General features: G+C 31.7%; 1 protein-coding gene across 1 annotated transcript in view; it reads right to left on the reverse strand.

Annotated features, from left to right (window-relative positions):
- LOC115886046 (neuroligin-4, X-linked-like) overlaps positions 1-15036 on the reverse strand; it is a gene marked incomplete at its 5' end in the record, with an annotated part of 245135 nt that extends 230099 nt beyond the window's left edge. Inside the window, 2 exon segments of the mRNA XM_030905074.1 lie at positions 12193-12392; positions 14643-15036. Coding sequence (XP_030760934.1) covers positions 12193-12392; positions 14643-14731 — 289 coding nt within the window.
- Between the last annotated feature and the right edge of the window lie 1396 nt (positions 15037-16432).

Genomic DNA, 16432 nt, shown 5'->3' on the forward strand with positions numbered 1-16432 from the left:
CAAGTATCAGTAAAGGCTACCTAAATAGTAACTTATAAAGTATATAGCCTGATATTTAGTTAAAATAGCCATTGTATGTTAAACTAAATAAAAATATTATCCGAAAAGGTTATAAAGGGTGAGACCAAATTAGTACTGGACATTGATCACTTTTAATAGCTAGATACTTTATAAATTAAATGGAACACCCAGCATATTACTCCGGTATTCAATAGAGCATTCATATCTCTCCAAAATACTATTAAGGTTGGCGACATCTTAAAAAAGATTTCCCTAGATATTTTAATGTTTATGATGTAGTGTCAGTAGATCTTTATTATTATTTGATAAAATCTAGATGGGTATGATACATGGCGTTAAATAGTGCTCAAAAGATTGAGTATTGACTAAAAGTTACTTGGCCGATTACGTTCAATTTCTAACCTAGTTTTAGACGCCAAGATGAAAATAAGCCACGATTATGTAAGTATACTTCTTTTACGTAATGGTATATTTCGAACGCAGAAACCTATGAGTTTTCCCCCCACAAGAAATCAAAATTTTTCAATTTTTTTTTTAATTTTTGGTTACAAAATATAACTCTTTAATAGTAACATTGGTAGTAAATTAAATTTAAAATAACAAAAACAAACAAAAGACCCAATGGTTCTCAAAATTTAACCAAAATAGTATATTGTTTTATTAGGAGTAAAAATGACACTTTTTGTGGCGTGGCTACACGTTGACATACAGCCGAGGCACAAAAAGTCAAGTCATTTTTATTCCGAATAGAACATGCTATTTTTTTCCAAACGCCACAAATATTTTTTAAACAATTTCATACGTTCCAAATAATATAAAAAGATTTAAAAGTCATACCTTGTATACATTTTGTGTGTAATTATATATCGAGAAACTATGGTTAGGCTCGTTGAATTTGGCACTTTATGTCAGTTTAATAATATATTATCGCACTTTTATGCAGGCGTAAAAGTAGTTTACTTTTATGCCTAGGCGTTAAAATGACTTTTTTATATTGTCAGTCACGTCGCAAAAACTCATGGTACAAAGAAAACCATGTATGATCGATAGCGGCTCTAATTTCGTTCAGTTCGCGCATACCACCTGTGACGTCACTAGGGAAATAAGGAATAAATAAAAAATAAAGAAAGTTGACAGAGGGATCTGCATTTTTTAAGGTTATGGTTAAGTATTGTTTAATTTTTCTAACTTTTTACTTCGTTTAATTTAGTAATTACTAAAACCAGCAGTTCCAAAAATATATTTAAAAATAAAAGACAAAAATTCAAAATTCTAATTATCTATCAACATGGATTTGGACGATAATAGGTAAGAATACTAAATTTATTTCTATATTCGGAATATTCGGTATAAAATTGTTTATTAGGTTTTTAGTTTGCGATGTTTGTGGTAAATAATTTTCATGTTCATCGTCTCTGAATTGACATGAGGATATCCAAAAGGATATCTATGGAAAAGTTACCACAAGAGGAATTGTTGCATAATTTAAAAAATGTTGGGAAGCTGATTGTATCTGCTGATGAAGCTGATGTTCCCATCGAAAAGTAGAAAATGCCAATGCAGATAAATGTATTGTAATTGTAATAGAAGTAATTCCAAGGGTGAAGTTTATTATACTTAATTAGTAACCGGTGCTTCTTTTTATATGTAGATGTTTCAGGTTTTGAGAATAAATCGGTTGAACGAAATCCAAAATTTAGAGGAAGTATTTGCATACCCAGAATATGCCCATCAAGGATTATAGCTCAAATTGCCTTTAATAGTAGGCAATTATTCAATACAAATTAACTTTTTAAGTAACTGAAATATTAAATATGTAGTTTACAATATGGTATATCACTGTAACAACAACTTAACAAAGAAGTTAACAAACTTTTTAACTATTTCCACTAATTATATTTCGTTGCGAGAGTAAAGCTTCATTCAGAGCCTCGCAATTGAGTAGTTTCAATTTCAATTGCTTTTCAGTTTACGATCATTCACAATGTTTAAAAAATAATTAAAATAATATACACATAGGGAGAAAGTCTAATATTTAGCTTATTAAACAATCAACTTTTTGATTTCTAACCACAATTTATCTTGACGGAAGATAGTCAAAGGCCAAAATGACATTTCTCGCAAATTTTTGAAGGAAGCATAATTAGTGGAAAAGTTAAAACAAACGAGATACAAGAGGCAGAAAAGGGGCCAAAAAAAACCTACATACCATATTCTCTGCATTAAGTTCATCAGACTGAAGGGAACAGCCATTCGACGACCGGTAGACAAATCTGGGCCAAAAAGCCGGTCGTCGCCTGGCTGTTCCCTTCCAGTCTTATGAACTTAATGCAGAGAGAATAACATATGTAGGTTTTTTTAACTACTGCTTATTTTGTTTGGGCCCCTGTCTCTAATTTTGGCGGTACGATCTGTGATTGTCACAGCTACCGCTAGATGGCGAGAGCGTCTAGCACTCTCCATAGTACGTTTGTACTCAAATGCTATTCTCTGCTTTTCGTTTGTCAGATTGAGGGTTACAGCCGCTGTGGTACAAAAGAAAACAGGTATGATCGATAGCGGCTCAATTTCGTTAAGTTTGCGCGTACCACCTGTGACGTCATACGCCATACAAAAAATATCCATATTTGTCCGCCACTAATAAAAAAGACCTAAAATAGGGAAGAATTAGGACATAACTTTAAAAGTTATGTTTTGACATCGGAAAGCTTGACATTTGAAAAATTATTTTCACATTTTGACACAATCATATTTTATAGATGACACAATCTGTTTGACAATTTGAAATTGGCGCGCGCAAAGGCGCTTGTCACAGCTACCGCTAGATGGCGAGAGCGTCTAGCACTCTCCATAGTACGTTTTGTACTCAAATGCTATTCTCTGCTTTTCGTTTGTCAGATTGAGGGTTACAGCCATGGTTACAGCAAAGTCGGCCTGAAGATGGAGATAAATCTCCGAAACCGGTCGTCGAATGGCTGTCAGGGTTGCCACAAGCTACACAATTGTGTATTTTGCTACACATTTGCTTCCATGATTGCACAGCTACACCACAATCGCCTGTTCTACACATTTTGAGAATTTACATATTTCTTATAAAATATAATACCAGAACAGTAAATCAGCTGAGAAAAACTGTTTTTTTTTGCTTTTAAGTTATTGCTTTTAGTTACATTAAAAGAAGCCACAAGTGAACTTTTAATTTTGAACTGACAAATATCATTTTCCGTCATCAGTGTTCAGGTGTTCAGTAAAATGTCAGAGTATGAACCAGAGTATGAACTGGGTCATGAATCAAGGACCGGCTATTGATCGAGTCAAAAACGGTAAATAGACGGTAAATAGATTGGAATTCCTTAAATAATACATAAAACGTCCTGGTGATCAAATTTCACTGCTGAATTACGTCACTGTAATTCAGTCACACTTCTACTCGTTATCATACGTGAATATTATTCAATTCCTATTTCACTTCCTCCCATATCAGCAAGGACTGCAGTTTCTATGGACAAATTTGGCCGATTAAACAGTCCTCAATAGTTTACAGAGTTTTTAAACAGACTTTTTTAACAGGTCTAATTTGTCCATAAAATCGTTAGTTTCGCGGCATCAATTTTGGCGTCACTGCAATATTTGCTGGCATAAAAGGAAATTAAATGGGAAATGAATTTATTGACGTATACAAACGACTGGAAGTGAGACTCGTAATCATGCTTTAAAATTTGGCGAACGTACGTCTTATTCTTGGTCTTATTGGATAGTTTACAAGTATTGGTCATGGATGGCTACACAATGACACAATCAAAAATTTTCTTGTGGCAAACCTGATGGCTGTTCCCTGCAGTCTGATAAACTTAATGCAGAGAATAAGCATATATGTAGGGTTTTTTTGGCCCCTTTTTCTGCTTCTTTTATTTTGTTTGTTTATATATACCCTACAAAACCTTCAGCTCCATCTACGATAACGTGGACGAAGCAAGCATGAAAAGTTAAAAGTTTTTTAACTTTTTGAACTAATTGAAAATTACTAGCACTAATTTTGGCGTTCTAAATGCTTACATTGAAATTAGAGGAAAAAACTTCTACGTTAATTGAAACCACTAGTTTATTCAACTAATTTCTAGGGTCTGAACGAGGCTTATGATTTAAGAAATTTCAGTAATATATCCATAAGCACATACCATTTAGAGAACTTTTTCCACTGGTTTACATAATTATCTCTAACATCGGATTACCCAGAGTTATTCCAAAAACGTTTAAATCCAGAAAAAAATGTAATCTCTCTGAAAATACCTTTCCCTCTACCTTGTTCGTTTGTCGTTCATTTCTACCATCCCTTCATCTTCCCTTAGACACGGAGGGGAGAATACTGACGCCCCTGGATTAGCACCGTATCTTCCAGTGGTGGCTCGGGATTTGTGAGAGAAACTTTTTTAGTATATAGCTCAAAAGTTAAAAAAAAAATCATAGAATATTCTACAAAATATAGAGTAAAACTAGAATTTCAAAAATTTTTTTTGTATTTATAATGTAAAAAATAATCAATTTTTTTCTATGAATTTTATACCGGAAGTTTCTTAATGGCATATGCCAATATTTAGGGGGGTGATTATCGGAATTATTTTAATAAAAAAAACTTTATATGAATGTATATCCTAAACATGTTAACTGTTGAACAAAAATTTTCTAATTTCTTATTGTAATCACTCCAATGGTATTACAAATATCTTCATAAAATTTAATACCCCTCTTCTACCGGTGCGTCTCAAAAGTGAATCACCTCTATAATGTTTTTATTTTTTTTAGATAAAACAACGAGATTTGGTATGTTAGTATTATGACATAAATTGGGAATTAGGATTCATTGACGTATTCAATTGTTTTCGGTCACTTCCGGTTTCACCGGAAATGATTACAACTTTTGATTTTTAAATGGCACCCTCGGTATTTATTTTACTTTATTCGATATAAAATGACACGCTGAATCGAATAACATATCATATGTCAATTTTAGACATAGTCACTCAAAAACAAATGCAATTTTAAATTTCAATCTAGAGTGGCTGTCTTAAAAACACTAATTTTTAATCAAGGATCCTTGGAAAAATAGGTCTAATGTTTTTAGTGTCTTGTCCTGGCCGGTTAACAGATGCCCAAATCGTATTTTTAATCATATCTCAATTTTTTCAAATGGAACGAGGGTGGCTCCTTAGCATATTTGGAAAATTCTTTTTTACGAATAATTTGATACCACACACTCGGTATTATGATTCAAATTGTCGTTATGAACCACATGTTACAATTTAAAATAAACCATATATATGCCAAAATGTAAAAAAGTTGACGTATGTCATTCGATTCAGAGTGTAATTTTCTATCGAATAAAGTAGTTAGTTAAAAGTTGTAGTTATTTCCTGTGAAACCGGAAGTGTGCAAAAACATTTGAATACGTCAATCAATCCTAATTTATGTCATATACTAACATACCAAATATCGTTGTTTTATCTGAAAAAATAAAAAAGTTGTAGGGGGTGAGCCACTTTTGCCCACGAAGTTGGCCAAAAAATGCCTAGAGAAGCTAAACAAATTAGTCAAAAAAAATGTGCAGTTTTTTTGACTAATTTGTCTGATGCCGTTTCAGCATCGACTGGAAGGAAATTAAGAAATAGTAAATATAATATAACATTTTTCTATATGAAAAAAATATTTTTGTGCTTAGAAGACCTGTATCAAATTTCGTAAAAATGTCTATATCATCAGTCAGTAAGAAAATCGCTGTAAGTTTTTTAGCAGAGTTTACCAGCCTATATCTCAAAGACTGAGATGTTTAAGACATGCATTCATGTAAAGTCTTTTTCTTAGAATAGGTCAAACATCACCCTTTGCATGACATTAAGGAACACCTTATATATTTCTTGAAAATATACTGATCTTGAAATGTTGCTTTAATGGCGAAGTATAACTGCACGAATAAGACCGGTAAATATCTGACAAATTTTTAAACTCTAGAATATTCCCACCCAGACGAGCCGCTTCAGGTATCTCCCCCGCCCCGTCCCCCACCCCTTGCCCCGTCGTCGTCACGTCCCCTTAATCACGTCGGGGGTTATCCAGAAGGACGTAAATAAAAATAGACATCATTGCTTAGCGAGGAGGAGGCTGCCACGTTATGAGAGTTAGAATTTCTATCTTACCGTCGTTTATTCCATTTATATAGGCTTAATCTGGGGCCTTAATAGAAAGAAGTTTACGTCTAGTTATATTTATATTTGATAAAATGTTATTAAATTGAATTTCGTTTAATATTAGCTGATCCGCCATCATTCATCCTATTGTAGATTGTATGGGAGGGGGAAACTCATCCACAAAGTCTCAGCACAGAAAAAACCATAAGGTATTTTCAACAATAGTGTTATTATTGAGAGCAAACCCATTCCTACAAACGTAGTGCAGTTAACAGAAATATAATAATCATTTTAGTTTTAGTTTTAATTTAGTAATAATTATTTGATACAGTGCAAGAACTAGATATAAAACAATTAATACTTTTAATATTATACCTCCTTAATAGAGTATTCCAGGATCTTAGGCTCTACTTTAAGTTGGTTTCCATTTGGGAATCAGAACGGTTTCGGTCCAGTTAGTGTTCGCTCCATTTCTAGCTAGATCGTTTGCTTTTTCATTACCTCCTATACCATAGTGGGCTGGCATCCAAAGTAGGAGGACTCTATTTTCTTTGTCTAATTTTATTAAAAACATTTCAGTAACTCAATAAAAATAAAAATATATAATACTACCAAACTTTTTGTTAGCCAACGTATAATTTTGTGGTAACTAGAAGCTTGATTAGCGTGGTAAAATTCTAGCACTGTTCTAACTTGGCGCGAGATTATATTACGCTTAATGCCATAAACGCAGCCGCGGAAATTTGCAAAGCCGAAACGAGCCGCGGAAAATATAATATAATGAAAAAAGTTTTGCTCGTGTGTCCGTTTCAATTTATCATGTTATCCAGCGGTGCTAGGCGGCGTTCGCGTCGCTTCGCTTAGTCCTAATAGAAATAGAGGCAGGATTTTAATTTTAGACGCTTTGAATGTAGCGAGAGTTAAAAGGCTCGCAGGGCGGATTTTTATGAATGGGATTAAAAAAGATCGAGAGCATTTATATGGTCTAATAATATATGAATTTGCCGTTGAAGGAGTAGAAGATATAATGATAATTCAGTAGCGGTCCTTGAATAAAGTAAATAAGTAGGTACCAATCTTTGAATAAAAGAACTAAGGATGGAGCGAGGGATGGAGCATATCAAATTGTTTAGGTCAAGTAGATGTAGAATATGGCCGTCTTAATTTTCGGTTTGTCAGTTCCTTGTTCAGAATGTCAAAATTAATGGTAGCAATTTCCAATTAGTAGAAAAAGTGAACAAACTTCTAATATTTTCCACTGATTACACTTCAAAATTTGCAAGTAATGTTAATGCCTTTTAGATCATCCATCAAGAGAAATTGTAGTTAGAAATCAAAAGTTTATTTTGTTTTATAAGCTAATTATTAGGCTTTTTCTATGGATACAATTGACTACCGCAGGTCTTGCCAGGATATTTTATTAATTTTAATTAACTCCAGTAAATGAGGGTTGAAACCACAGCCTAATTCGTCAGCTGGGCCATTAAAAGCCCCAAATTGTCCAAAAATCAGTTTTTCGGAAATATCTGCCAAAATATGCTGTTTACAAAATTTTTGTAGAAACAAAAAATGAAGAATAGGTAATTACCTAACAAAAATGGACCTAAACATTTTTTACGTAGGTTAGTAATTTTCGGGATATTCCGCCTAGAAGATCCCTAAATTTTCTCTCCAAGTTTTAACGCTCCGAAGATAGATTTCATAAGCATATAATTGGTGGATAAATTGGTTTAATAACTCGAATAAAATTTAATATTTCTTCATTATTCAAAGTTCGTTTCAAAGGTAGAATCAACAGCTATGACATCTTGGAACTTACTTGAATTTTGTCGTATTTTTATGATAATAAAAAAACCGGGAAACATTCCTTGACCCAAAAATTTTCATTTTTCACAAACTTATTCATATTTTCACTAATAATAGCTTATTCGTCAAGATTTTTTTTAACAGTTGTTCTTAGAGTCCCTTTAAGCAACTCAGAACGTTTAAAGTATTTGTTTAATCACATTTTAGTAAAAAACAACTATTCGTGAATGGCTTTTTCCGCTTTTTTGGGATTTCCGGAAAATGCCGTAAACAATCGAAAATTGCATAATTACGAATAGTCCAATTGGTTTCTTTTTACGAACAATTTTACGAAAGAAAGTGTCGGGATAATTTTTTTTAGATAAGGACCCAATCTTCAATTTGGCGATCATGAAAATTATCTACATGCCACATTTCGGCCAGTATTAACCCAAACCCATTCTTGGACACTTTAGAGCCATTTTTAAACATTTTCCCGGGATTTTACGAAAAAAAGTGTCGGAACCTTTTTTGTAGATAATGACCTAAACTTCATTTCTTATTCCTAAAAATATTTTTTAAATTGCATATATTGGCAGTCAAATATGAACCAAATATTATCAAAATTAAATTACAATATTTTGAATTTCAGTGCATAATTAATGCCGGCATTTTTTTCTTATTTAAATTTACCACTAAAAATAGTTTTTTTTTCACAATAAGGGGTTATTAGTAGTTCTTTTGCGGTTTTTGAGCTAGGTCCTTGGATAAAAGCCTTACTGTGCCTGTACCCCTGTCTGTTTTTCCAGTAGACATTCTGCTTTTCCCTGATCCAGAGTATTAGTGCACTACGGGCCATACATTTGGGTATTCCCAGTACTGGCTCTGGACCAAGATGCCGATGATCCTTGCCTAGCTAGCTCATCGGCGCTTTTATTGCCTTGATTGCCGCTGTGGCCCGGTACCCAGAATAATTTAATTCTGTAAGGTTAGGTTGCTTCCAGCCAGAGTTCCCAGTTCACCTCCCAGACGAGTCTCGACGATACATTTTGGCTCATAAGCGCCCCAAGTGCCTCCTGACTGTCTGAGCATATATTGATGAGCTTACTTGAATAAAATTTTCTATTATTTTCTCTGACACATTGTAGAATGGCGAATGTAAATTGCATATTTTGGCTGTCAAATATGAGCCAAATATTATCAAAATTAAATTACAATATTTTGAAATTCAGTGCATAATTAATACCCGCATGTTTTTCTTATTTAAAATTACTACTAAAAATAGTTAAAATAGTTTTGATAAAAAAAGAAAAATACAAAAATCGTGTCCGGATAGTTTGCCACAGTTCTATCTTCAAATTGTATCTCAAAAATCTCGCTGGAATTAGCTACAAATCCGAGAGTCCCCAACTTTGTGTACACATTATTTTGGTCTCTCGGCAGCGCGCGCGTTTTCCAGCAAAAGCAGCTGTCAAGTTCATTTATCCTTTAAAAGGCGAAACTAAAAAAATCAACGTAGATTTGTATATTAGAATTGTTGGCCGCCGGCCAAACTACGGTCCCTCTCGTCGTATATCTCAGCGCGTAAACGTACGTCTTGTTTGTATCCAGACCGGCTTGTGTTTTGATGTAAGTTGTCCATGGTGAACTTTTCCAAGTCAACGTGGAAGAACTGAGAGGTGTGAACGCAAAATATTTATTAGGTGCATACAAAGATACTTATTTTGCCTTGTAATAATTATAATCATCATCATTTTCCGGTTATTCAACCATTACCAATTATGTGTAGCCTCCCACATATATTTAGATACTATCATTGTAATTGGCTCCATTGCTGCCTATGCGGTCCCAAGTTATCCCTGCTAATTTCCTAATACCATTGTCCCATCTCAGGTTTGGTCTTCTTCTAGGTCTCTTAATTCCTCGTGGATACCATGCTGTAATTTTTGTGATCCATGGTCTTCTTACCATTGTGTCTTTTGTCATATCTACTCTATTCTTTTCCGCTCTTTCTTGGATAGTCTCATCATATTTCGTTCCCTCGAGCGTTGTTCGACCTGTATTTTTCTTATAACGTCCGTTTTAAGTATCCAGGTTTCGCAAGCATAATATGTTCTGACTGGTAGTACACATTCGTCAAACATTTTCTTCTTTAGATAAAGGGGCATTCTAGATTTGCATTTGATTGTGTTTCTTCTATAAATACTCCTTGATAACTTAATTTTTCTTTTGATTTCTGGTAGTAGAGATCCCGAGATGCGGATTAGTTGTCCCAAATATATATATTCTACTATTTCCAGTGTTATGTTATTTATAAGAATGTCTTTTCTGTCTACTAGTTCGTTGTACACTACCTACTAGTTTTTGCTAAATTTACTTTGAGACCTACTTTACTCGCTTATTACAAGATGTACAAGAATAAAGTAGATCTTGTAATAGTATTCATACCGAAGTAAAACTGTTAATAGAGGAAATAAAAATAAAATACTGCTAAAAATGAGACTTAAGAAACACTATACTGTCTCATTAAAAATAAGATATCTCAGAATTCTGGATTGCAGACTAAGTTAAGCATTACTATTAATATTAACGTAAATACCCAGACGTAAAACAACGTTTTCTTTAATTATAGTTATTTTAAGAATAGTTATTTCAATGAAATGCATAGTTTCAATCATTTTTAAAGTGTAATTATTAAATACTTAATAATTAAAAACAAAATATCTGCTAATAGTAAGCCATCAAAAAATGCTAAATGGGAACTAAAAAGAACAAAGTCAAAATCTGCAAGGCAGTTAAGTAAATAAATATTAACACTTTGCTCCGTAATTAAAAACAGTGAATAACTAGAAGATAAAAATCTAGAAAAAAACTAACAGTATATATCAAGTCAAAACATCAAGACTCAAACGTTGATCATTAGCAAGAACTACATCAACAACTTTGACACTGCTAACAACATCGTTCTCCCAGCAGCCGAGACAGTTGATACAGATTACAGAAAGTTGTTTTTTTTTCCTATTCTTATTGTCGTTTATGTATTGTTTATTGTATAATATTTTTCCTCATTCAGTATTTCTGTATTGTCCAGATTGTTTTGAGCTTACGGGTACGGTATTAGATGCAGGTAATGTTTTAACCATCTTCAAAAATTGATCATAAAACAAGAATTCACAAATTCGAATTTAACACCCAAAACCAGGACAGTTAAACCTTAATATCTCTATAAACTAAATAAAATTTCCTAGAAACCTTGAGATTTTCAGAATTTTACATACAGGTTTACTAATTTTTCTGAGAGCCTTGAAAACAGTTAAAACAGTTCAAAAATGGGCAAATTTTCGACTTTTTTCCATGCATATAGTCATAAAAATTGTAGATTTTGGCCTAGTCACCGATTTGGAAAAGGAATGTTACGCTGTTTTGAGCTTATGCTGCATAATTAAATATAGGCAAAGATTTAACCATCTTCAAAATTCGCTGATAATCAAGGGTTCACAAAACCAAAAGATTCAAACATTAATATTTTTATGTTTTCTAAAAGTTTTTTTCAAAATTTTTCAAAAAATTTTCAAAATTATTATAAATCTTAATTTGTAAAATAAGCAATAAGTTCTATTCATCAAGTTAACTTGTTTTCGAAAAAAATATATTTGTACTATTTTTGATTCGGTAACAATATTTTCAAAAAGTTTGTGAAATTGAAAAGAGATGGTTTAAATTTCTAGAGAGAAGCTATATTTGCTGAGTCTGCAAAATTTTGTGTATTGCTATTAAGAAGCACAGGTTCATTCCTAGAAATTCAAATCGTCAAGTGGCAGGTATTGCTAATAAGTAATAAATAATCTTTATTATTGACATAAAATAAAGGATTTATTTAAGTAATAATTGTGAAGATTATCAGACAATCTCCAATTTTTCTAAAAATAAATTCTTTTGAACCAGAAAAATGTTTAGAAATAAATCAAACAGTTTTAAAATTGTAGTATTTCCGATAATTATAAATCAAGTTTGTAATTATTACTTGCTTATTTAGAATGTACTAGGTAAGAACATTTTTTTATCCACAAATCGACATTTAATTTTGAGACGCATCCAAAGATAAATGTAGTTATACTCAAATATCATGAACTATTTAGAATGCTCTATAAAAAATACTAAATATTTTCTGCTAAAATTATAAAAATAATACGCAAACACTAACCTTGGTACGGTGCATAAATATTCAAATATAAACAGTCTTCGCTCTCGTTGAGTAAATACTTTTTCAACCTCAAGAAGTATCGCTTCCTTTCTTCTGTCATTGTAGATTCGTCTGGAAATTTCTGTGGACACACAGGTCCAAATTCGTACGCGTACTTTGTTTCTTGCCAGGTATATAAAGTGCTGCTTGGTGGCATAAACCTGTAAAAAATATAAGCTTGTTTTATTTGAATGTGGTAGAAAATGATTTAGTACTAGAAAAATTTCGGACTTCCATTTTCTTTATTTAATGTAACGTATCAGGCTACTGAGGCCGTATACTAGAGTAAAACATTTATTCAGGACTGAGCTGGAAGCAGTCAATATGCTTTCAGATTTTTCTCTTCTATACTAATTGGTAAAAGTTTAAAAAAAATCTGTAAAAAAATTTGTCACCCATAAAATTATGATCATGCATACCGTTGCTTAACCTCGATAACTGATTACGTACTTTAAATAATAGAGACTATATTTTGTATAGTTTAATTACAAATGTATAGTTTCCAGATTTTTCCCTAGAGTATGTCCTCGGATTGTCTTTACAAAAGGAAAAACTTTTTTATTATTGACATTTTGAGAAAAATACATTCTTCATTCAAAATTTCCATTTTCAAACTTCAAATTTTTACAATCAATCCCATTTAAACTTTTCTTAATTTCCATACCGTTTTAGTGAAAATTAGGGTAAATTTTTTCTAAAAATCTTAAATCCTAAAAATCATTTCGTTTTCTTTCTTTGATAGATTGTTATCGATAGAATTTTAATTAACGTCATATTTTTGCTCTTTTAAAAAGTTAAAGAAGCACACAATTTATTTAGTTCAATGCATCGGAAAAGGTGATAATAGTTATCAGAAAATTTGATACTTTAAACAACAATAAAAAATCTGACGTTAATCAAAATTAATAATAAACATCTATCAAAGAATTAAATAGATTATATTACCATAAAAACCCTTTCGATTTTAAGGACTTTTCTTTTAGGAAAAAATTCAACCATATTTTCATGATTTTTTAATTATCTCAAAAAGCGTATTGAAATTTGGAAAAGTATAAACGGGATTAAACCATTTTAGAACAAGCAAAAATGATTATGAAGGATTCATTTTACTCAAAATGTTAATATTAAAAAAGTTTTTCCTCTTGTAAAGATAATCCAGGGACATGTGTATTTGTAGTATAAGAAGGTATTATCATAGTAGAAGGAAAATAGTAGTTGCACTCTCCCAAATATGTTCTGCTAGTTTTTACAATCTGTCGAATATCGGCAGATTGCAGATAGTTTCAGTTATGTTCCGCCCGCCAACTTGCGAGGTTCGAGCGTTGCGTCCCAGCAAAGAGACGGATTGATAAAAAATGAGTGCCTTATTGTGTGCTGCTATTGGTTGTAGTAATAATTAAAAAAATTGTGTTTCTAGTTTTTTTTTGAGAGTCATTTGTGATCATGTTTGTGTTCAGGTTAATTTCCTCATGACTGATTATTACTTAATAATTAGATATTATTTTCATTTAAACCTCAATTTTTTATCGATTTTGCTTTTGACAACCATCCCTTGCTTGCTGTTTAACGAACTGCACCATCATTGAACAAAAATTTGCTAGTACCGAAAGTACAAAAAAAACTGGAAATCCCGGTTCCTTAGAGGCATAGTACCGAAATTACCGGTTCCAATAAACAGTTCCGGTTCCGGCAACGCTATAACGTACCATAACCGTGAATCGCCCTATACAGGGTGAGTCTTAAATAAGATCAAATATTTTTAGGGGTAGTATATTTTGGTCCCAGAAATATAAGTATTTTTTTTTAAATCTGGAAATGTTTGTTGTTTTTAGTTAAAAAACATAATTTTTGATAATATGGTAACTAGGGTTCAGAACCGGAAATTCCCGGTTCTTTTGAGATATCAAAGAACCGGGTCTCGAAATTATTAATTTTCGGTTCTTTCGAGTAGTGAAGCTATTTCTCATTGTTATTGTTTCTTTTCTCTTTTGAAATTTCGTAATATTTATTAGCAATTATTGAAGTTTAAAAATGTTATTTTATTATTTAGTACAATGTGTTATTCAATGTATTAGTTATCCAATGAAAATCACCTAACCAATATATTACTACAAAACAAACAAATTAATGGTAAAATTAAACTTGTTTTAAATTAAAAAAAAAGTTGTTGAATATCTTTGAAATAGATAATAATGTAAAAATATGTCATTATATATATTTTTTTCCGCATTTCTTCCCATTAGAAGATTTTCAGATACAGAAGAATTGTTACTTACACGAAATGTGAAAATATTCTGTTTTCAAGCAAATTTTTACTCGATAGAGCAAATATTAATATAATTATAATAATATAATTAATATAATTATAAATAATTATAAACACAAAACAAAGGTAAATAAAAATGTATTACCTTAAGTGTCCTATAGGTGGCGCGGCGTATGGTATCCCCCTGTACACTTCCACCCAAGGCAGTTCGGAGTTTCGCGGCCTCACGATCATCCCCTGCACATAACCTTGCTTTTTCAGGAATATTTCGCGTGAAGGTCTACGAACGTCATTATAATACTGGTCACTCGGTACATTAGGATCACCCAGCGACACGGGAGTATAGTGTTATGATGATGGTCATCGATTTAGTGATGTAGCACATCGTCACTAGGTAATGTTTGAGTTCTCGTACGTCATGCACTACTTAAGTGTTCGTTGTAAAATTCACTTCATTATACGTTTTAGAATTTAATCTTTGTTTTGGTTGCGAATATACTATATTAGCTGCATTAATCCTGTAGATACTAATAAAAAGTCTTTTCTTTATACAGGGTGGTCCGAATTGTATTTGGAAAACTTGAGCAGCATATTCTGCAGATAAAATTTTTATTCTGCAAAAAAAAGTTTGAATAAAACCATCCCCTAAAATGTTTCGTTTCGGAGATACAGGGTATAGAAGTTTAATTTCTGTTTCATTCTTTTTTTTTAAATAATTTCTAAATAAATCTACACATTTCGATAAAAAGTTGTGTTTTTTGACATGAGAAATTTGATTTAGATGTCAAGATGTCAGTATGAGTTCTATCTACATGTAATGGACGTTATCTACGTATTTTTAACTGTTTTGAAGAATACCTAATAGCTTATCGCCCCAGCCTGTATTATGTTAGAAAATATCAATTTGGGTCCTTATTTTTAGCAACTAAGGTATTTTTGTATGAAAAAGAAAGATAATGAGAAAATAAGAAAAATAAATCACTATGAGTCAATAGTTCAGTCGTATATATTTTATTACTCTTAAATGATTATATCCATTTACAATTATTTTCCTAATATAAAATTTTATTGATATGTCTTTTTTTGTGTTCCGCAATATCCATGTATGTTCTATTTGTAATTTTAATGACGTACATTTTTTTTGAATTGTATGATTTGTATTGTATGATATTTTTTATTATATTTATATTTTTTTGTGCTTTTGTTTGGTTTTTAAATGCTTTGTCTAATGTATATTTTTTATTCACCAATTTTATACTAAACTTTCTTTTAACTACCTAATCAAAATTATTATTTTTGTCAATTATTATGACTTGTATTGATAATTTTGTATTTAAAGCGACCGTTTCTACGTAAAAAACTACAGAAATGTATATAAAAAATATACATTTCTGTAGTTTTTTCAATAAAAAATTCACCAATTTCATACAAGCATAGACGAAAATAACCCTACAAGTACAAGGAGGCACATTGATATCGAAATTAAATTTCTCATGTCAAAAACAATCCAGACACCAATTTTCCTCCAAATATCGACGCTATTTTAGAAATTCTTGGAAAAAATCGAAATAAAAATGAAATTTCTACACCCTGTATGTTTGAAACGAAGCACTTTAGGACCCAAATTTAGAAGACCTTTTTTACTTATTTTTATCTACAGAACACGGTGTCGAAATAGTCACTAAAACCACCTCCTTATATTGAAAAATGACATAAAAAAATAATGATAATTGAAAAAATTGCAAATTGTTCGTTGCAAGTTTATTTCGCTCTTAAGTATTAATTTTCCCTCCTCGGTTACTAGGTAACCAACCTGTGTACGCCGCTGGCATGCACAAGCCTGCTGCATATTTTAGTTCATTTTACTGTTGGATATAAATGCTATTTTGATATTTTGTCTCGCATTCCAGAATACTTTCACACTAAGTTCTCTGC

This window comes from Sitophilus oryzae, unplaced genomic scaffold, assembly GCF_002938485.1.
Source record: "Sitophilus oryzae breed Bouriz unplaced genomic scaffold, Soryzae_2.0 scaffold_466_pilon_pilon, whole genome shotgun sequence".
Lineage (NCBI taxonomy): Eukaryota > Metazoa > Arthropoda > Insecta > Coleoptera > Curculionidae > Sitophilus > Sitophilus oryzae.